We start from the raw sequence: 22,923 nt of genomic DNA on the forward strand, positions 1-22,923 counted from the left end.
AAGCATGTATGCTAGCCTCTCAGATCTCAGGTCTGAACCTGAGAGAGGAGATGGGGGGAATGAAGCCAGACCCTCATGAGACTGTCTCCCTGGGAACCTGTTTCCATTCAGGGGGAATGTGTTACTGTGGCAGGATCTCACATCATGTCTGATCCTGACTATGCGGTTTGGGCAGCAGTAGTAGAAAGTAAATTTCTAATTCACTAAATTTGGGGGTCTTAATGTAGCCCTGTTTTCCTAGAAGCTCCACAGAGAATGAAATTAAATATAATGGGGATTATTTTGCTCCATCCGCCCTCTTCTACTGAGCCATAACTCTTTCATGTAAAAGGAAATGTTTTTCTCACCCATCCTTCATTGAAATATATTTTTCCAATCCAAGGAGATATCAATCTAACTCAACCTCCCATCTCTCACTGTGTTGGCTGTGATTTTATATTTCACAGTGAGATCACTCTGGAGGTACCTTCTAGGCCAGCAGAAAATAAAATTCACGAATAAAAGCTGACCATTGTGCCCTTATGTGCAATGAAATCCTAGGAATTTAGAGATGAGCAACTTTCCTCTCCTTAAAGGTGGTATTTGGGCCCATCCCAGTCCTGGGCTGCCAGCAGCATCACCACAGTACCTGTTGGCCTGAGAGGGTCGACTCCTCGGATATATACTGCTTCCGGATGGAGTAAAACATAGCACACTCTTTACTGAGGCTTTCAAAACATTCCTTTTCTTCGTCCCAGTTCACCTGGTCCAAAGAGAATTCAATACCTCAACATCAATATGTGCTTTAAACACACTTCATTGTTAAGTGGAGATCACCAATGACTTTAAAATGAATGCGGCTTTTTAGACGTTAAAAGCCGTAAACTGGAACCGATGAATACTGCTGGGGGCAGGTGAGGAGAAGGGGGCCTTTAGCTATTTCACCCTTTTCATCTTCAGCATTCCGAATGCAGGTGGGCCCTGTGTCCTCTCCCCCAGCACACACTCACGTGCCCACCTACTTTAGAACTGGCTCAATCACTTGCCTCAGTGGCGAGTCGAAGAATGAAGATCGGCAGACCCTCTAACGGGGGCACATAGTTGTCGATCAGAAGGGGTAATCCAACCAGGTTCCCTTCCTGCTTGTGGGAAAAAAGGCCAGGACAGGGGGAAAAGAAATAATGCTATTACAGTGTAATTTAAACCAATTCCATTTCCCCAGAGCTTCCTCCATGTCTTGTCCTCACATCTGTGATTCTGGTGACCATGTGCTTGACTGGGCTGGGCACGGCGGCCAGGAGATCTAAACACTTAAAAGAGCTTTCTGTCCTGACATGTAGCAGAACAACCTTTTCTTTGGATCAACCAAAGAACATATCAAGAAGCAGAGTCCCAAAGATCAAGGGAAAAGAGGAAGAAACGGAGAGCAGGTTCACTGGCCTGCAGGGACTGGGACGCAGCCTCCCTCATGTCAGGGCCCTTCACCCTGGGAACAGGAATGGCCACGAATGAATGAAAAAACTTGTCCAACCTAGAAATGCAGATGCCGAGTCTCATCCTGATTTTGGACCAACTACAAAACTTGACTCATCAAAGAATACTACAGAGGCGTAAATAGAGCCATCGCGCACCTCGTCAATTTCCAAAGAGAAGTAGTCTGCAAGCATCTCAGTCTTCCTTTTCAGGAACTCAACAATGTATTCGGCAAGTCCTTCTTTGGGACCATCTTCCTCTGTCCAGCCACTCTCGGGACTGTCTAAAGCGAGCATGGCGAGGTCAAAGAGCGGGGCTGGCTCCTAGGAAGGAGCAAGAACAGGAAGAAGCAAGTGTGAGCACATCCAAATGAAGCGTGAATTCCCACAAAACCATGATCACAACAGGAGGTGAGAACCCACAAATCTAACACACGTTCCCAAGAAAACAACATTCACAATAAAACCTCTTCCTCCTCCTCCTCTATGGCCATTTCAACAAAGATGTGACACAAACAGCCTCCTGAACAGGTGGGCAGGGTGAGGCGGTGAGGAGGCACTTTCCTTCTGTGTAGCTTTAAGGACACCACTTCCGTATTTCTAGCAAATCACTAGGTAGATTGTTTCTTTCTACTGCCTTACCCATAACTGAAGCTATGGGGAGGGTGAATTAGTTAAATCGAATGACATTTCAGGTCAATCACCGGATTAGGAAGACTGAAATCTACCGTTAAAAATAAAATGCCTCAATTTTCCTCCATTTCTCCCTTTCTGATGTTACTGTAGTCATACATTTTCCTCTTACATGTTATAAACCCACAGTACACTGCTCTTATTTTTACGTAACAATAGAGGACTCAATCAAAAGGACCTAACAATCCTAAATGTTTATACATTCAATAATAGCTTTAAAACATAAAGGATAAAACTAAAAGAACTACAAAGAGAAACAGAAAAATTCACAATTACAGTTAGAGGTTTCAATACCCCTTTCTCAATAAATGGCAGAACAAGTAGACAAAGCCACCATACAAAAGATTTGAGCATCACCATCAACTTGATGTACATGCCCTTTATAAGAAATATTCTACTCAATAATACAAATTCTTTTCAAATGTACATGGAACATTTACTAACATAGGCCATATATTGGGCCATAAAAGATCTCATTAAATAAAGATTATCTCATTAAATAAAGATCAGAACAAATGTCTATGAAGTAAAAATCAGAAAAATAGAGAAAAGTTAATGAAACCAAAAGTAAGTTATTTGAGATCAATAAAATTGAAAAAGAATAAAAAACATGAACAACTTCATGCCAATAAAGTAAAAACTTAAATGGACAAGTTCCTTTGCTATATATAGCAAAAAACAATTGGAATTTCTTAAAAATGCCATTTACAATAGCGTCAAAGGATGTGAAATACTAAGGGATAAATCTAACAAAAGATTTCCTCCCCAATAAAAATTCTAGAAGGCTTTTTTTTTTAGAGTATGTCATATGTAGAAAGAAGATATGAAACTACATAGATATGTAGTATGATTTTAAGTCTAAAATTAGGCAATGAAAATGTCCTGGAAGAAATGACTAAAATTGTCATTTGGGGTTGTGTTTAGGTCATAGGCTTTAGAGAATGTTTATTTCTATTTTTATCTCCAAATTTTGTTAAGTAGCTATATTAATTTATATAATAATAAACATTTGTTTAAGTTGGCTACCAAATTACTATTCTTTGTATAAATCTGTATTATAATTGAAGATACACCTCCATATGAAAATTGTACAATACAAAAACTCTTCTAAGCATATTTAGAAAAATTTACCACATTACAAATAAGATATTAGGGTAAAGGTATTTTCAGAAATGACCAGTTGTTGAAATTTCAGGAATGAGAAGCAGGAAAAAAACTTACCGATAACCTCAGGACACCAAAATTGGCAAAGTCATATATGAGTATCTGGTAGAACAGTTCTTCACTGAAAATAAAAATGAAGTGACTTTAAGGATAAGCTGAATCCATGCTTGAGAGCCAAGCAGTAGGGACAAAAGGAGAACTGGCCCTTGAAACCTGGCGGGGACACAGGTGGTTCTGCCTTGCTGGGGAACCTTTTTAACCACCTACCAAGGTCTCCTTTCCCTCCAGAGCGGGGATTCCAATGTGCGCTGCGGCCAGGGCTTTGGCCGGCCAGTTGCCCAGCGGGCCTCCACACACAGGTCCAGACACTAAGACCAAGTCTGGCTTCCATCACCCGTGCCGTCCCCACCAACCTGGGGCTGTCAAAGGTTTCTGACACCCCGGATTTGTATCTGATATGAAAGAACCTGAACACAAGTGTGGTCTGGAGCCTTGGGAATCATGCACTTAGATCTGCTGGAAAAGGACAAACAAGGGGAGTAAAATTCCCAACAAATTAGTAAGAGCCAGGCCTCTGGACAAGCCCAACAAGCTGCTCCCAGCAAAGACGAGCTGAAGAGCGCTGCACCCGAGGGTTCCCACGCCCAGGAGGAATGAGTTCGATATCGAGGAGGAATGTGGCCCACAGTGAGCTCTGGACTGGGCGGTTTCTAGGTTACGGGCATCAAACCTCATGTGGCAACTCCAAGCAACATATAGTGGCTGCCCCACTCACAGGGCCACGCAGCACTGAGACCACAGCAGGCGTGGTGGGAAAGGGCCCCACAGTGGACAAGTGATGCCGGGTAGCAGAAGGTGGCAGCACCCTCCCATCTGTACCACCGATATGACAACATATTTAAACAGTTCTAGACTCAACAGGAGCTCATCCATCAAGGTCCCTGGAAACAATCCATACAGATGTTGCTGGCTATGCACTGAGCAAATGGCTCTGCTGGGATCATCCCGTCTGTGCTCAACCCCCTGGCTTGTTTGGTGGTTACTGCAGCCTTCGCCACGTTACCAATGCTGGAAGAATGGAGCCCTCCGGCCTGCTTTCGTTTACATCCTCCATCACAGCAGATGCCAGACTTCTCTTCCAGCACTGCCTTCAACACCTGGGTCTCAGCAGCCACCATCCAGAGTGCTACCAAACGCCAGGTTTCTCACGTCATTTCTTATACACAACCCCCTGCAAGTTCATCCCACTTTACAGATGAGAAGTCTGTGACGAAGTTTTGGAAAGAAACTTGCCCACCGTCACATCAGTGGGAAATGGCTGAGCCTGGATTTGAAGCCACGTCTGTCCGACTTCAAAGCCTGGGGTTTTCCAACTATGCCAAGCTGCTGCTCTCCCTGGCGTGTTGTGCCTGCGCCCCCAGGACTTTTCTCCTAGTCGCTCTGCTCTTTTCACTGCTCACTGACGTACCTCAGCTTGGTGGTGTTGAGAAGGTATAACTTGGTCTGGTGCTGTGCCAAGGCCCACTGCGCATTCACACAGCCCACGAAGGAGTGGTTGTGCAGCATCTCCTGCAGGGCTGGAAAACAAAGCACAGGTAAGTGGTGCCGGCCCACCAGCACCACCGCGGTCCAAAGCACCAAGCCCGAACTAGAGGCAGGTAAGTCAAGATGCCCGAACTGAACCTCTTGCTGAAAACGAACACAAACGAGGAATAAAACTAATAACTAATCTTTCAGAATGCAACGCGGAATTGCCAACGGATTCAGGAATAATCAAAGATCACAATCTGAGACAGCAGGAAGCAGAGAAGTGACGAGAGCCCCGAGGCCACTTCATCCAATGACACCAGAGGGTCCCCGTGGGTCGTGAGCTCTCGCTTCTGCAGGCCCTGAGGCGTGGAGAAAGGAGGACAGAAGCCTAACAGGAGAGCACTCCCCACACATGAGGCTGAGCCCCCGAAGGCTGCACCCGCGTGTGAAGGAAAAGAAGTGCCAGCATGTCCCTGTCCACTCCTGCCCCCTCAAAGGGCACTCAGGAAAGGTGCCCACTGCCTCAAGCCTTGGTGTTGGGAGTAAAGAAAAGATTACATCCCTGAGAGTTTATAACCATAAGCTGGTCCTCACAAAGCAGGTTATGGGAACACCTTACGTGCAGGTTTTAGTTTAAAGAGATTCCAGGGCTGACTGTTCTTCCAGGTCCCTGACAGAACCAAATGCAAATTTCTCTGGGGAAATCCATCTCCAATCCAGGCTTCAAATAGTTCCTCACAGATAAAGTACCAGCAACTAGCAGTCAGGAGTTACAAAACTCAAAGAATTAGAATCCAGAAGAAATCACAGAATCCTGCCTGCAAAGGTTTCAGAGACTGGAAATATCAGTAAAGAAGATAAAATAAGTATATTCAGTAAAGAGGTATTAGAATAAAAGAAGCAGGAGTATCAAAATGATCAAGGAGATTTCCAAAAGAAATAAAATTTCTAAAAATGAAAAATAATTGAAATTAAAAATCAAGATAGACTTAAGAACAGATTAGACAAAGTTGGCAAGGTAATTAACCAGAAAGCCAATTTAAAGAAATTATCTAGAATGCAGCACAGAGAAACAAAGAGGTAGAAAACAGAAGGGATGCAAGACACCAATTCTCAGCTCCACAAGGCCCAACAAAATCCACACCTGGCCCAGGGAGATGTTGAGAAAGATACTAAGTACACTCAAAGACAAAAGAGGGATTACCCAGAAAGTAATCCTCTCTAATAAAAATGGTAATATGCAAATTAACCATCACTCCGCTACATAAACCACGCCCACCAGCCAAGCCACGCCCACCAGCCAATCAGGGTGAGTATGCAAATTAACCCAAACCAAGATGGCTACAGCCACAGAGAGCAAGGTTTCCTAGGTAACAGAGGAAGCCAAGCTTTCCATAGCCGTTGCAGGCCTAAGCCTCCACTCAAGCTACAAAGTTTCAATTATAGAAGGTAAACAAATTCAAACAAATGGCGGCAGAATGGAGCTTGAGAGAGCAGGCCAGGGTTGCCGGCGGCAACAGGGGAAACAAAGCTTTCCACACACCCTGGCCGGGCTCACCCGCTTAAGGCTACAAAGTTTCAATTGTAGAAGGTGAATTAACTGCCACAGATATGGCTGCCGCCCCCGAGGGAGCAGCAGGCTTGGCTCTGCTCCAGGCTACAAAGTTTCAATTGTAGAAGGAAAATAAATCCCAGATACCAGGGCCTCTGCTTGGGTTGCCAGGGTGCGTGGCCGGCCTGCAAACCACCACAGGCCCCTCGCTCAGGCCACCCCACGCCCCAAGGGAACCCCACCCTTATCTGTGACACCCTTCAGGGCAAACCAGCTGGCCCCCACCTGTGCACCAGGCCTCTATCTTATCTAATAAAAGAGTAATATGCAGATTGATCATCACTGCAACACACAATATAGCTGCCCCCATGTGGTCAAAGATCCTGCCCCCATGTGGACACAAGATGGCCACCACAAGATGGCCAGCAGGGGAGGGCAGTTGGGAAGCACCTGGCCTGCAAGGGAGGGCAGTTGAGAGGGACCAGGCTTGCAAGGGAGGGCAGTTGGAGGTGATCAACCCTGCAGGAGAGGGCAGTTAGGGGTGACCAGGCTGGCAGAGGAGGGAATTTGGGGGCAAACAGGCTGGCAGGGGAGCAGTTAAGCATCAACCAGGCTGGCAGCGGAGTGGTTAGGGGGTGATCAGGCTGGCAGGCAGAAGCGGTTAGGGGCAATCAGGAAGGCAGGCAGGCAAGCAGTTGGGAGCCAGCAGTCCTGGATTGTGAGAGGGATGTCCGACTGCCCGTTTAGGCCCGATCCTGGATTGTGAGAGGGATGTCCGACTGCCTGTTTAGGCCCCACCAGGATCGGGCCTAAACGGGCAGTCGGACATCCCTCCAGGAGTCCCAGATTGGAGAGGGTACAGGCTGGGCTGAGGGACAACCCCCCGCCGTGCACGAATTTCGTGCACCGGGCTTCTAGTAAAATATAAGACTGATTGGTGAATTTTCAACAGCAACACTACTAGCCAAAAAAAGATAGACTAACACCTTCAATGCACTAAAAAAAATAATTTATAATCTTGAATTTTAAACCAAGCAAAACACAACCTTTTCAAAAGAAGAATGAATTAGACAAAGCAAAACTCCGTTTGCCAAAGGCCCCACTGAAGGATGTGCTTAGGGCAGACTATAAAAGGTCAGAGAGAAAGAATTATGAGCAAATAGTATTTGCTAAATCCAAACACATTGACAATAACAATGTATTAGGGAACATCAGATGTTCACATGAATCTAATGCCATATACCAAAGATGAATTCCAGGTGGAATAAGATTTAGGTATAAGCATTTTAGGAGAGTATATATTTAATTATCTCAGAATTAGGAATAATTTCCTACCTAAGATAAAAGAGCCAATCTGTAAAGCATAATTCATAAAAACTGTCTACATTAAATCTATGAATTTCTGTTCATAAAAGAAGTATTCATAAGAAAAAAATACCAGATGAGCCCTGAACGGGGGGGGCGGGGGGGGAGCGGGGGGGTAGTATTTCCATGTATCTGATTACTACCCAGAATATATAAAGGACTCCTAAAATCAGAAAAGACCAAAAACCCAACAGAAAAATGGGTCAGAGACCAAACAGGCCTAACAGAAGAGGACATATACTTACTCCACTTCCTCAGTAACTAAGGAAACGTAAATAAAAACCACCATCAGATACCAGATCAGACACTGGAGGAGAAGTGAGCAAATGCAACTTCTTCACATGGTTGGTGGGACTGTACCTTCATCCGACCCCTTTGGAAAACAACTGTCGTTTATGGCCCAGCAGTAACTCTCCTAAGCATATGCCCTGCAGCAGGGCTGGAGGAAGAGGGGCTGGAGCCCAAAGGGCAAGGGTGTGGAAACAGCAGGAAGCCTGCACATCACGTCTTCACTATGCTTTTTTTTAAAGCTCGGGCACCACAGCTGTTGTTACATAAGTTCTGCAACACTCCCTGCTCCCCAATTAAAAAAAAAAAAAAGCTTGTTTTCTTCATTTTTAGAATAAGTGTTCCCCTCTGTTCCCACTGGCAACTCAGCGTCTCTGCAGGATGTTCTGCGTGGGCAGAAAATGATTATTTTAAAAGCTGGAGAACATCAAATAGTCCTGACTGATGAGGCACTGAGGAGAGGACGTGTGCGGCACTGAGGCGGCGGAGTTTCCACACATCTGGCCGGGGGCTCTGGCCGGCCGCGGCTCCTGCAGGCCCGGGCCAGCACCCAGGCCGCGGAGGCGGCGCCTGCCCCCCGCCCGAGGCTTGCAGGCTGCTTTCCGCCAGGCACCAATCCACCAGGAGGACAGGCAGGCTCTTCTAACTGGGTGCCATGAGGCTATCTGGACCCCTCACAGCCTCTTCGCAGGACCTGAAGGGCCTCCGTTTATTCTTCCCCCCAAACGCCCAGAGCACAGAAGCCTGTGGGCATGTCCCTGCCATTCTGCCAGCAGCCAAATGGGACAAAATCCTTCTACCTTCCAAGCCAAACCACACATCTGAGTTCACAATGGAGGCCTTGGTCTCAGCATGCTTCCCAGAGCGAGTGAAGCCAAACCAGGGCAGGGGGCCGGTCCTCCAGCGCCTGAGGGCTGTGCAGGGCGGGAGCTCCACGCGGCTGCACCAGCGGCAGCAGCCCCGGGACATGGGTCACACCCTGAGCCCAGCCAGCAGCCCTCAGCCTGGGCGCTGTGACAGTGTGTGTCCCTCTTCCTCACGCTGCCGCCAGTTCCATCGTGAGCAGTCCCACAGCATTCATGGCAGGGCCCGCGGTTCATTCAGCTCCCTTCCTGCCAGGCCTTGGCATGGCACATTCTGTACCGAGAAGATACTGGACAGGTGTCTGCGAGCTGATTTCATGTGCCAGAGAAACTCACCCGGGGACAGTCAATATGAGCATGTACATTTAGACCCAGGACTGTTCACCAAAGACCAAGAAAAGAAAATAAAGTTGTGGATAAAATGTTAAGCATGCTTTCACATTCAAATGATAGCAAATAACCTAGGACACTCCTGGTCCTCATTAATTTACAGACTGAAATGATGGAACCAGCAATACGTAAGTTCAGGCATTACTAACCGGAGATGGGCCCAAACCTGTGGAACATGACACTGGATTCGGGGCCAAAAACTGACCTCATTTGACGAATGTGCCACCAGAAATGGGTAAATCCACCAGACACCAGGGAGTCGTCTGACGGGGCGTTCAACTTGGACATCCTTTCGGAATAAAAACTGTCAGGCTTCACTGCCAGGCTGCTCCTCTCATTCACTTACTCCTTTGGCAAACGCCTACTAAGGCCACGTGCCCGGCTCTCTGCCGAGAAACCCCTGTACGGCATTCAACTCAAAGTCAACCGGCTTTCCCGCATCAGACTATTCTAGACTTCCATGAGATGATGTGTAGGAATACACAATCTTAGAGTATTCAGATGCCTCATCTTAGCCTCAGCAATGGACTCCGAACCGCATCAAACCTGACGCACGTTATTTTTACACCGCACTGAAAACAGTTGGCACCTACTCAGAAATTTATTGAAATTGAACTTTACATAGCCTGCTTCGCACAAGAGAGACAAACCCTTAAAGAAAACTGCAAATTCCAGATCTGAGGGGGTCCATTAAAATCACCCGTAGGAAAACTGCTAAATACATCAGTAACAGCCCACCTTTCTGACATAATTTAAAGTGGTTTTCAGGGCTCCCAGCTGGGAAGCTAATAACAGGGAAAGAGCAACCCAGAGCACATCTTCATGGAAACAAACACCAGGAGCCAGGTGGCAGCTACTTCCACAACCGGCAAGACCTTCGTCACAGGAAGCTCTTACAGTTCTGTCCCCGCATGGAGGCAGCCTGTATCCCCCCATGCAGACAAAAGCCCGAGTGCTGAGAAAAGAGGCAGCAAGTAAGAAAGGCAAACAGGCCGTCCTGACTTCTCTCAAACCTGAAAATGACAGAGGCCATGAGTCAGAACAGCTGTTCCAGGAGGCGGTGGATTAGTGGGAAAGGTACCCGTTTTCTTTCGGTTGTCGTCGTTTAAGACACATTTTATAGCAGTGTTGAAATTTATTCTAATCAAGAAATGTGTTGCAGCCCTAACCGGTTTGGCTCAGTGGCTAGAGCGTCGACCTGCGGACTGAAGGGTCCCAGGTTCGATTCCGGTCAAGGGCATGTACCTTGGTTGCGGGCACATCCCCGGTAGGGGGTGTGCAGGAGGCAGCTGATCGATGTTTCTCTCTCATCGATGTTTCTAACTATCCCTCTCCCTTCCTCTCTGTAAAAAAACAATAAAAAGAAAGAAAGAAAGAAAGAAAGAAAGAAAGAAAGAAAGAAAGAAAGAAATGTGTTGCAGACGGAAAATGGAAAAGCCATGCCAACTCGTGTAGACACAGGGCAGAGCAATGGTGTCCAAGTGGGGTCAGTGCTGAGAGGGACAAGTCGCTGTCACACCTCAACCCCTGGTCGGTTCACCCCTGGGAGGTGACTAGCCCCCTTTATTTCCTAAAACCATGAAGTTAGTTTTGAAGTAAAGGGGCCCAGAATGGAGCTGTCCGCTCCGCATTCTGGGAGGCTGTTTCTGAGGACGATGACGGTTTATCACTTTGTCTCCAGGTTATAAAAATATCTACCGATTCCTTACTCTCCAACAAGTGTTTTACCGACATTTTATCTCTAACCAATACAATTATCTTGGAGGGTAAAATTAATCTCTTTACAGCTGAGGGAAACTGAGGCACGGAAGGTTAAGTCAGGAGTCTCAGGTCACACAGAAGTGGGAGTGGCAGGAGGGGAACCCAGGACCCTCAGAGCCTGTCACCTTCAGCGACAGCACGCCAGCCCGCCCACGGGAGTGGAACTTTGCTGCTTTAAGTTAAGAAACAAACTGAAGCTTGTTTAAATGATGGCTCCTGTGGTTTACTGAGAATACCGATTAATTCCAATTAAAACCAGAGACTACTTTTCCCCTTTCCTCCCAGCTGAGACCTGCCTTTGAGCTGCTGCTGCTGTGGGTTAGGAAAGGGGAGGTTTGCTCAGCAGGCTGCAGTGGCCATCTAACCTGAATACGTTCTGTATTCCCCAAAACTAGACGTTAGCAGCCCCGGCCCTGAGACCCCGACAGACGCGGCACTTACGTACTCTCATGTCCCCGCTCGTTAATTTCTTCCCGGAGACTCAGAACACTGGTGAGGTTAATGATCCTTCTCCGGGGGGTGCAAGCTGCCGTCATTTCCTTCCGGGACTCATCTTCCATCATCTCCATGTCGGAGCCTTCCCGATGTCTCTTTCTGCAATGAGATAAGGAACTGGCAGATCACTACTATTCTTTCTAAATTAAAAAAATACTAATAGATCAGCCCAACTGGTGTCCTGCATCTTGGAGAAGGGGGCAGCTTCTCTGTGCTGGCTCTGCACATCTGGGAGGGATCCCGGCGGCAGGCAGTCTGTTCTCCGGCACGCTGCTTCTCTGCCAACCCTCAGGGCCCGCCCGGGCCTGCACGCACCAGGAATCTGGAGCCTAGCATGGCCCTGCAGAGCCGCGGGTGAGCTGACCTTCCCAAGTCTCATTCTTCAGCGCTCCGTTTACCTCCCCATCAGGCACTGTTATATACTACATTCAGCCATGAACAAGGCCGACAAAGGGTCTGCCGTGGGAGTCAAACAGCAATGGAACAGAAATCATTTTAAGTAGCAACAAATGCTATGAAGAAAATAAAACAAGGGAACGTCATAGAATGGCGGGGAAGTGAGAGAGAGAACTTTAGATGAAATGGACAAGGAAGGCCTCTGGTAAGAGGTGACATCTGAGCTGAGATCTGCCTGACAAGAAGCCAGTCTCCCTCGGCCGAGGGAACAGCGAGAGCGCAGGGGTGCGAAGCTCTGTGAGCTCAGGTCGGCACCAGAGCAGTGTGGCCAGACACCTCGCGGGAGAGGGAAGTGGTGGGCCGGAGGGAGGACAGGGGTTTTATCCCGAGTGCAACAGGAAGCCACTGCTTTTCAGCAGAGGACCATCCAATCTGACTTCTGGTTTTAAAAGATTTCCTTTGCTGTGTGGTTAAACAGCTTGTGGTATTAGTTTCCCAAGTAATAAAGAGAAATGTAATACTTCCCTGGCAGGGCTGTTAAGAGCATGAAATGAGATAATGTAGGTAAAGTATCTGGCACATAGTGGGTGCTCAATAAAAGTTAGGATCCTTCATTGTTCTCGGGGGGGAAAACCCTTAGACATCATCTCACTAGACTGACTCAGAAATGAGCAAACAGGAGTTAAATAACGTATCCAAGTTCCAATGGCCGGTTAGTACCAGAGCTTTGTGGTCGGCCACCCAGTGGATGTGTGGCCTTGGGCAGATGACGCTGAGCTCCAGGTTCAGTACCTGAACACAAACAATGAATATCCACCTCACAGACTTCAGCGTGGTGTCTTTCAGGAAGCTGCAGACTGTCCTGGAAATGCTCAAAATGCAACGGCAGTCCCTAGTCCTGGTCCTGCCTTCTTTCTCTACCCGCGCTCACCACCAGCCACGTGCTTCAGGGAGGTTCCTAACCTGACCTGAGAAAGTGTGTTTCTTCTGAAAGGAGTGACAGCGGGTTTGAGTGGGGTGGAAGAGAATCCTCCACGTATGCTAGGCTTCTCTCTAGCCACCGCTGCAGTTGAGGCCTTATCAAAAGTCATCACTAAAATTACGGGGGAAATCTGATTTTTTCCCTGATGTTTTTAACTAATGCTTGGGATCATGGACATTTAAGACAATTCAAAGGCCACTATGATGGGTGACTCTCAAGACCTGGTCAAAGGCAGACAGTGGACAAGACCCCAGCACTGTCCCATCGGAGGCCGAGGGGGGAGAGGAGATACAAGTGGTTCACGAACAGCCCACGTTGGAGGCAGTTTTATTACAGAACAAAGGAGGCAAGTTGCACTTTTCCTAAAGGGCCATACCTTGGGTTGTCCGGGCTGGAGGAGGACCCTCTCTTCTCTGACGTTTCCGAAGTCCCCGTAGTTGGGATCCCCTCCGAGCTCTGACTCTGGGCAGCCACGTCGGCGGGGGCTGGGAGCTCCGGCATTTCCTCATCTTGCTGCCTGGCCCTGGCGGTGCCTGTGCTGTCCTCCGGGGCAATGGCCTGGGGCTGACTGACTTTGCTCGCAGGCTGCAGAAAGGCATCGAGCTTCTGCTCCCGGGAATCAGTGCGGACCATCTGGTGGGCATACACTTTGTCGCCACTTCCAGAAGCAGACGAGGGCGTTGTGGATTTAACCACCTCCCCAGAGGGGCCAGCAAGACTGGGTAGTAACGTCTGTGATAAAAGAGAAGACAGTGGGAAGGTTCAGAATCCGAAGTCCAGAAGCCCAGAGCCCAGAGCGGAGCAGTGCTGGGGAAAAGCTCAAACCAGGTGTGGTTATCATAACAGAATTATTATTACAGAAGCAAATCGGACCTAACTTTGAAGTATAAAAATAAAGATACACAAATATAAAAGTCAAAAACTCACCAAATCTTTATAGTCTTAAAATTGGTTTAAAATGGAAATATCAGTGAAAAGTTCTAACATTTTTAGGTTTTTCCTGCTGCCGTAAGAGGATTTTACTTTTTTATTGTGGTAAAATATACATAACACAAAATTTACCACTTAACTGTTGTTAAGTATATAGTTCTGTGGCATTAACCATTCACACTGTTGTGTGACCATCACCACCATTCATCTTCACACTTTTTATCCTTCCAAACTGAACCCCTGTGCCCTTGACACTAAAATCCTCCCCTCTCCCCAGCTCCTGGCAACCACCATTCTGTTTACTTTTAAATATATATATTTCCTAGCTCTGTCCACTGGAAAGGCCCAAAGCAATGACCACCCAGTAGTAATGAGGACCCCCCGATCCAGATTACAGCCTCTAAATACCATTCCCTTCTAAAATAAATCAGAGCTCCTTGGAGAAATGGACTGGGAAAGTACAAAGAGAACCTAGAATATCTTGTCATGCCAGGAACAAATAAACTATCAAAGACGAATGAAACTGGGTCAAAAGGATAAGAACACCAGCTTGAAGGGGCTTCCCTTGGTCTCAGATGAAATAACTTGAACATCAAAGAGAGAAATGAGGCCTGGCCTGCATGGCTCAGTGATTAGAGCATCAGCCCACGCACTGAAGGGTTGTGGTTTGAGTCCTGGTCAAGGGCATGTATCTGTGTTGCAGGCTTGATCCCCGGCCTCGGTTGAGGCATGTGCAGGAGGCAACCAATCGATGTGTCTCTCTCACATCAATCACTTTCACTCTAAAAAAATCAATGGGAAAAATATCCTTGGATGAGTTTTAACAAAAACAGAGAGAGAGAAATGACCATAATTGATTAACAGGAAGAGATAAAAAGGGAGCCCTGACCAGTTCGGCTCAGTGGCTTGAGTGTCAGCCTGTGGACTGAAGGGTCCCAGGTTCGATTCCGGTCAAGGGCATGTGTGTTGGTTGCGGGCACATCCCCAGTAGGAGGTGTGCAGGAAGCAGCTGATGGATGTTTCTCTCTCATCGATGTTTCTGGCACTCTGTCCCTCCCCCTTCCTCTCTGTAAAAAATCAATAAAATATATATATATATTTTTTAAAAAGAGACAAAAAGGGAGAAAAAAGTCATTAAATGTCATATTGGAGATTACTAGAACACCAACTTATTCCTTTGCAAAATGATAATTAAAAGGATAGAATTCAGATTTATCCTTACTTCCTAGTATGAACTGTATTTCAGGATAACCAAACAGCTCTAACAAATGAGGGAAAGTTCTTCTAAACAGAATAATTCTAATGAATTAACAGAAAAAAATTATAAAATCAGAAAATCCTGCTATCCGAATAATCTGCCATCCGAATGAAATAACTGAGTCAGGTTACGGCCACCCATGATGGTGAAACCATTAGGGAGGCGCTTTACAATGAAGGAATCAGACTATCACCAGCCGATCACCGGAATGACAGAACAGGTCAGTGTGCACCTCCTGCTGGGATGCGATAGGAAGTGCATGGCCCCTTCTACCAAGAATTCTTGCAAAACAAGTTGTTTACTCTGAATAAAATCATGCCTCTAGAGTTTCCGTTTCATGGGCAATATGGAGGATTAGGGCACGTTCAATGACTCTAAGCAGCAGCCAATCCCACACGGGCACTATGCCACAGGAAACCAGAGAAACAGGTGGCAGCAGCTCGCCTGGGTGAAGTAGGTCCTGGAGGAGTTGGAGCCCAGGAGCTTGCTCTCCACATGCTGCTGCACCCGCTCCAGGATGCTGTCCTCGTGCAGGAAGTGGACCTCGTGCTTCGTGGGGTGCACGTTGACATCCACATTCTGCGGGCTGATTTCTAGACTGGCAGAAAGAGAGACCAATTACCCCAGATGGTGCAGGACTGGGGGGCTCACACGTCGTATATGTGGTGGCCAAGACGTCTTGAGGCCAAATGACAAAATGGTCAAAACTTCAGGGTCAAGTCTGAGTGACCTGGGCTCAGGGCTGACTCCACTACGAGAAGCTGTGTAGCTTGGGGCAGGTTACATCGTCTTTCTTTACCTCAGCTTCCTCATTTGTAAAGTGGAGATTAATTTCATATAAAGCACTTTACATGCAACTGGCACATTTACTGTATGTCAGCTGTTACTATCATTCCAGAACTAGTGGAATTTTTTATTATGTGACCTGGGGCAAGTCACTTAACTTCTCTGGGTCGGTTTTCTCATCTGTAAACATGAACCTGTCCCCTACTTTTGGTTGGTATTACGTGAAGATCAAAACAAGTATTTATGTGAGAAAACTTTCTATCACTAAAATGTAATACAAAAGTCAGTTTAGCCCTGGTCGGTGCACTGAAGAGTCGCCCATTCAATTCCCGGTCAGGGCAATTCCAGGTTGCGGGTTCAATCCCTAGTTGGGGTACATACAGAAGGCAACCGATCAATGTTTCTCTCTCTCTCTCTCTCTCTCTCTCTCTCTGTTTCTCTCTCTCTCTCATTCTCTCCTTCTCTCTAAAAAAAAAAAAATCAGCTGAGAGGATGTGCAAGCTATCACCTTATGTCTCAGCTCCAAATCCATCTTTCATTGCTTGCTCTGTGATAATGAAGCTTTGCAATGTGAACCTTTGTCAGTAGGGGGCCCTGGAGGGCCCCAGGAGGCAGAAGGGGTTTCCCTGCCAGGTTAGGGGCAACTTCTGCCTGGCTCAGGAGGCCAGCTCACATCTGTTTTAGCAGCACAGCGCCTGGCACATGGGCGGCTCTGTGAGGTTCTGCTGCGGGAGTGAACAAATGAAAGAAAACGGCGCCCTGCACTGCGAGAAGGGACGGAACACCCTGTGCTGGTGGGGCTTGGGGTTCACGCCCAGCGGCTGCTGGCAAGCCGTCTCTCTCAGAGAGGACAGCGTGATGGAATTCTGTTTCTTGTGCCTGGTGGGCGGGCAGTTCGGTGCTACGTTACCTGAGGTACAGGAACGGGTGTGTGTTTTTGGGTAAATATGCTGCATACACCGTTTCAATGGCTTTTTTTAAGGAAGTTGACTCTACCAGACGATCTAAAAAAGAAAAGGGAAGGAAGCAGCTCACAACCGTCCTGACGGGTGAGGTGACAGGTGAACAGTCACATCGCCATGAAATCACCTCGGGAAGACCACCTCTGGGGTGACTCCCACATCAGACTCCCAGAAGGAAGAGCCCCCTTTCCCTGTGGCTCCTCCCCCACATCTTACCACGGGCCTGGGGTCTCTCCTCTCACCGAGTAGCAGTCAATCCTGCCTGCCACTTCCCTCCCCCTCGGTCAGCCACGCGGACTGCCTTTGCCCTTGCTGGGCAGTGGGCAGTCTGACGTCAGCCCTCAGACTCCTCATCCTGCCAATACACACTGGCCACCAGTCACGTGTGACACGTGCTGGAGGACAGTGAGCTGGTAAAAAACGCCCCCTCTTCACCCTCCCCCCAGCACTACTAGAGGGCTGTGTGTGCAAGTGGTCAATTTAATTCCAATCAAAAGAGTGGCCTGATTTTATCAGGGAAGAAATTATACTCTGGGTGCTCACAACATCCCCCTCAATAACCTCACTGTGCTGTATCTCACGTGTCCGGCCCACACAGGCTGGAGCAGGTGTGGGCACTGACAGAGGGACAGCTGGCGGCCCTCTGTGGAGCCTTCTGAACTTGAGACATGCCATAGGACTGTTCTCTGTCCCTGCCAACTGAGCGAGCCTAGCGTGTGAGACAACCGAGTAAGAGCCTGACCCCTCTCTGCTTTCGGGAACTTGGCCGCAAGACCAGATTAGCTCATGTTACGCAGAGCCTGTGTGGTAAACAGCCCACCAGAAGCATGGACGTGACCTACTCAGATGGCACTCATAGGGACCTTTGCTTGTCTGTTCGGTAGCTGACACATATGTTACAAAGCAGTTACTCTTCGTAGTCAGGAAACAACAAATGAAAACATTTTCTGAGCCTTGGTGGAAGCAAGCTTGTTAGAAGTCCTTCTAGCTTACGCCCCTCCCAACGAAGCTGGAAAAGACCCTGCCAATACAAATCAGCTTAACAGAACGTGGCTATAAAACATGGCTCTCTCCTTACTGTTTCTATATTGTTTTGAACAAGTGCTGTCCAATATGTATTACTGGGGACATTCATCGCTGGTTATCACTATAAATGAAAGGGAGTGTTATATCATTTCCAGTAGCAAGCACACAAAACAAAAATCCTACCTAATAATAGACAAATATGCAAATTGACCATACCTCTGACACACCACAAGCCACGCCCACAAGCCAACCAGAGCGAGCATGCAAATTAACCCAAACCAAGATGGCTACAGCCACAGAGAGCAAGGTTTCCTAGGTAACAGAGAAAGCCAAGCTTTCCGCCTGCCCTTGCCAGGCCTAAGCCTCCACTCAAGCTACAAAGTTTCAATTATAGAAGGTAAATAAATTCAAACAAATGGCGGCAGATTGGAGCTTGAGAGAGCAGGCCAGGGTTGCCGCCGGCAACAGGGGAAGCAAAGCTTTCCGCACACCCTGGCTGGGCTCACCTGCTTAAGGCAACAAAGTTTCAATTATAACCCCAACACAAATGGCTGCCGGCCTCGGAGGGAGCCCAGGCTTGGCTCCGCTCCAGGCTACAAAGTTTCAATTGTAGAAGGAAAATAAATTCCAGATACCAGGGCCTCCGCTCGGGTTGCCAGGGGGCGTGGCCGGCCTGCAAACACCACAGGCCCCTCGCTCAGGCCGCCCCACGCCCCAAGGGAACCCCCACCTGATCCGGGACACCCTTCAGGGCAAACCAGCTGGCCCCCACCCCTGTACCAGGCCTCTATCCTATCTAATAAAAGAGTAATATGCAGATTGACCATCACTCCAACACAATATAGCTGCCCCCATGTGGTCAAAGATCCTGCCCCCATGTGGACACAAGATGGCCACCACAAGGTGGCCAGCAGGAGAGGGCAGTTGGGAGGCACCCGGCCTGCAAGGGAGGGCAGTTGAGAAGGACCAGGCCTGCAAGGGAGGGAAGTTGGAGGTGATCAACCCTGCAGGAGAGGGCAGTTAGGGGTGACCAGGCCGGCAGAGGAGGGTAGTTGGGGCAAACAGGCTGGCAGCAGAGTGGTTAGGGGGTGATCAGGCTGGCAGGCAGAAGCGGTTAGGGGCAATCAGGAAGGCAGGCAGGCAAGCAGTTGGGAGCCAGCAGTCCTGGATTGTGAGAGGGATGTCCGACTGCCTGGTGGGATCGGGCCTAAATGGGCAGTCGGACATCCCTTGAGGGGTCCTAGATTGGAGAGGGTACAGGCTGGGCTGAGGGACAACCCCCCTCCGTGCACGAATTTCGTGCACCGGGCCTCTAGTTATAAAATAATTATGAATTGCTTCAAACGCTAAAGGTAAAGGACCTATGGGATAAAAATGGGAAGAACTGAACAAATGGAAAGATGCATCTTGTTTCTGGATGGAAAAAGAAAAACGGAATGAGACTGTGTTTGGGATTACTTGCTATTGCCCCGTCTCTCAAAACCATGTAACATGCAATTAGGTGACAAGAGGCAGAATGCACACTGATATTGGCTTCATAGGCAGCAATCATGTAAACACTACGTCAGCAGAGAGATAAAGAGGGAAAGGAATCTGAGAAACTCCAAATTCCCTGCGTTAATTTTCTCTCTGATTTTTAGTTCTGTGCTTTATATTATAAAGAATTCTCACTCTTTAACAAGAAAGATCTCCAGGGGCTTAGCACTCAATTTCTTTACTAACATTGCCTAGCCCTCTGCCCTGCTGAGCAATTTCAAGCAGCGGCCCTCCTTCTAAGGAGAGAACGCGGAGCTGCCTAGGGCCTGCTCGGAAAGGCTCCAATGCCAGCAGGTGACGAAGGTGCGCTGGCTCGCGGGGCCTGCCACGCCCTCTCCTGGGCACATCTCAGAGGGCTGAGCAGACTTAGACCAGAAATTAATTACCAACACTTCCTAACCAAACCCCATCAGCACAAGGTGTGCCTGTGTGTGATCAGACCCGGGATCAGGAGTTTTTCCAGGGTCCGTAAAACCCCTGTGGACTGATCTCCCTACTTGCTCTTTTGCACTCACGGTTGATGAAGAGTAAGAAGATGCACTTCTTCACCGAGTAGTTGGCATTGGATATGTAGCCTTTCATTTTGAAGGCGAGGGTTTTATCCTCACACCCAACTTCTATCAATTCTCTGGTGGGAAAAGAGAAATTGTGAGGCTTTGAAAACATCAGAAAGTTCCGACGTTATAAAGAATGTGAATTGGAAAAGTCAGGGCTCCTTCCCATAAACAAACTACCAAATGAGGACCCTGACTTGGCTCGTTGAGGTTCTCTGGGCCCACCCCCCAGTCCACCTGTCCGTGTTTTCAAGCACTTCCGCTATCTGCAAGCACTGCTCCAACTGCTGGGACAGGGGACATGTGCTGAAACTTTTATTTATCTTAGTAACTACATCCCGAAGATGAGATTCTTAAAGAACCGGTCTCTGCTGAATCCCTTACTGTACTGAATCACACGGGGCTCCCGTGTGGTGTCCTCACACAAGCCACACTCAGTTTTGGCCCGGGGTGGGGGTGGGGATGTCTTCCTAAGTGGGTCCCTCTGCCTGGAAAGCTGCTGTCAGCTAGTCAGCTCCTCCTTGCATCTCCGGGATTACTTCCTCAGAGCCTTCTCTGACCACCTCCCTCCATGCCCCCAAGAGTGTCTCCCACTGTGCCTTACAGCCTTTGCGGCATCTAGCACCACCACTACTGAATGGCATAATTATCTCATGTGTCTTTCCAATCACACTATGAGTCCTCTGAGGGTAGGTATCATTTCTGCTTTCTTCCCTCCTGTGTGTCTCTAGCATATAGCGCAGCACCCAGCCAATGGCAGACACGCACTGAGCATGACAGGCTACAGTGGAAGCTCCCCACGCAGGGCAGGACGTGTGCTCGGGTCTGAGCACAGGGTAGAGCTGGCAGTGTTTCCCACACACAGCGAACCCGCAAACCCTTTCTTCCCAAAACGGCTCTAGAGGCAGGTGTCCTGGAGACAAGCTTTGGGAACCGCCGCTCTGTGAGAGTTCTCATCTCTTACGGTCCCAGGGATGTCCTAACAACTGACACTGAGGCTTACCGTTGGTCAAGAAACTCTAGAAAGTTTCACTAGAGAGTACACTCTCACTTAAAAGCACACTACGTGTATTTTTAGCTCTGGAAGCACAATTTTAAAACAATTAATTCATTAACACGTAATTAGTAAGAAAAAGGTAATTAAAAGTAAACTGACTGTTCCCTAGTTAGAAATTTGGTTTTGCTCCAAGAATGAGTAATTTGTCCTTCAAAGTAGAAAACGGGGTTCCGTGACTACTGCTGCTGCTTTTAAGATTGTTTGAAAAAGGAAGTCAGAGGCTGTCTCCTTCATCTGGGTATCCCTAGCACCTGAGGCACGCTTGGCATAGAGAGAGAAGGATGTTGGGATTTTTCCGCTCAGATTACGACACTGGCATTTGGGGCTTTGTACAGTCCTGGGATGTTGGCTGGGAATGTGTGACGGACACGGTGGTTTTGGTGGTGGTGGGAACGGTGGCCGAGGGGACGGCTATGAGGGCTCTGAATGCAAGCAATTTCCCTCCGAGGCTTTCCTTGGCAGTGAAGATGTGGTGGCACTGACAGACGGGCTTGCCACCAGACAGGGAGTGTGCAAGGGCAGGGAATATTTTACTCGTCTTTACACCTTCAACTCCTGGCACAAAGCCTGGGAGATGGAGGCAATGAATCAATGTTGAGTGATAATTAATCCTAAAGGGATGATAATGGAAATACAAGGAAAAGAGGGAGCATTGGAGGAAAAGAGAATCCTACTACACGCTATTTTGAAGACAGAGACCTAGGAAGAACACACTATTTTACAGCCAGGCCATCGAAGAGACAACAGCTCCCAGGAGTATTGGTTACATGAAATAACGACTCTGTTAACAATTTGAAGCCTGAACATTTGATTCAATGTATTTGATTAAAGCAAACTCTTAAGGCAGGTGCTATCTTATCCACAATGTGATGAAATGCCGAGGATGTTTTTACAATGTAAGTTCTCAACATACCGGCTAACAGCATTGCCAAAGACGGAGCGGATGTTGTCCACGGTGGTGGCATTGGGCAGTGTCCTCACGTCGGCCACGGTCTCACCTTGCTGGGAAACAGAAGATACAGCGACTTACTGTCTCCCAGCCCTGATGGCAACAGTGTAACCCACCTCTACAGGCAAACACCATAAAAAGCCATTTTCCCTTTCTAATACGTAACCATCCCCTATGAAACAAGAACTTACTTTCTTAACTGAGAAACTGATGCCTGAGTTGTGTATTGCATACCTGGCAAGGACAAAAACAAAACAAAACAGTAAGCAGAGTGGCCAAACGCACCCTGCAGGTCAGAGCCCCTTTCAGTGACCTGCATTGGTGGAGTCAGTGATGTAAACAAAGACAGACACAAACGGAAACATCCTCACGTGCCCTATGTTAGCCACCGGAAAATAAGCCGGCAGACACTTCACCAGCTAGCAGTGCTAAATGTGGCTGACCCAGCAGAAGACAGGGTTCCACTCTGCATTGCTGGGCTGCTGACCAGATCCAGGGCTATCTCGGCACAATTTCCTCCTCACCTGGTTTTATTCTCACAAATTCTCAAGGTCTGGGTTGCCTCAAGGATAGGCTGAGAACTCAGCTTTAACAGCCCTCTTTTATTCTCGCTCAGAGCCCCCCATTACACCGCTCCCCACCCCCCCGCATCTTCCCCAACCCGAGGTCCTACGCCAGCCTCTCCTCCCAGCCATTAGTCATCACCCCTCCCCCACATGCCCCACGAAGGGCTGCGCCTAATAAAATGCACTAATTCAATAACAACGAATAATTAACTCTACCACACCTCGGACCCTAACCGCCCACTAGAGCGCTTTTACTCCCAGGAGATAATGAATAGTCTGACACTGATTTATACAATTCCAGGGAACAGAAAAGAAACTTGATGTCTGGGTCCATTCCACTTTATTAGGGGCAAATGTTTTATTCATTTT

The 22,923-nt window shown here is 48.0% G+C and overlaps 1 protein-coding gene across 2 annotated transcripts in view; it reads right to left on the reverse strand.

Annotated features, from left to right (window-relative positions):
- The window catches only part of MLH1 (mutL homolog 1), a 33,340-nt gene that overhangs the window by 829 nt on the left and 9,588 nt on the right, over positions 1-22,923 (reverse strand). The window contains exons 7-18 of one of the 2 annotated variants that reach the window (XM_079794981.1): positions 22,180-22,222; positions 21,953-22,041; positions 19,944-20,056; positions 16,815-16,908; positions 15,563-15,716; positions 13,307-13,662; positions 11,503-11,651; positions 4,777-4,885; positions 3,366-3,429; positions 1,611-1,775; positions 1,026-1,118; positions 629-742 (exon numbers count right to left, since the gene is read on the reverse strand). In XM_079794981.1, the coding sequence (XP_079651107.1) occupies positions 629-742; positions 1,026-1,118; positions 1,611-1,775; positions 3,366-3,429; positions 4,777-4,885; positions 11,503-11,651; positions 13,307-13,662; positions 15,563-15,716; positions 16,815-16,908; positions 19,944-20,056; positions 21,953-22,041; positions 22,180-22,222 (1,543 nt within the window). Of the gene's footprint in view, positions 1-628; positions 743-1,025; positions 1,119-1,610; positions 1,776-3,365; positions 3,430-4,776; positions 4,886-11,502; positions 11,652-13,306; positions 13,663-15,562; positions 15,717-16,814; positions 16,909-19,943; positions 20,057-21,952; positions 22,042-22,179; positions 22,223-22,923 lie in introns of those variants that run through there. The other variant, XM_079794982.1, reaches the window with a different exon arrangement.

This window comes from Cnephaeus nilssonii, assembly GCF_951640355.1.
Source record: "Cnephaeus nilssonii genome assembly, chromosome: 17".
In the NCBI taxonomy this organism is placed as follows: domain Eukaryota; kingdom Metazoa; phylum Chordata; class Mammalia; order Chiroptera; family Vespertilionidae; genus Cnephaeus; species Cnephaeus nilssonii.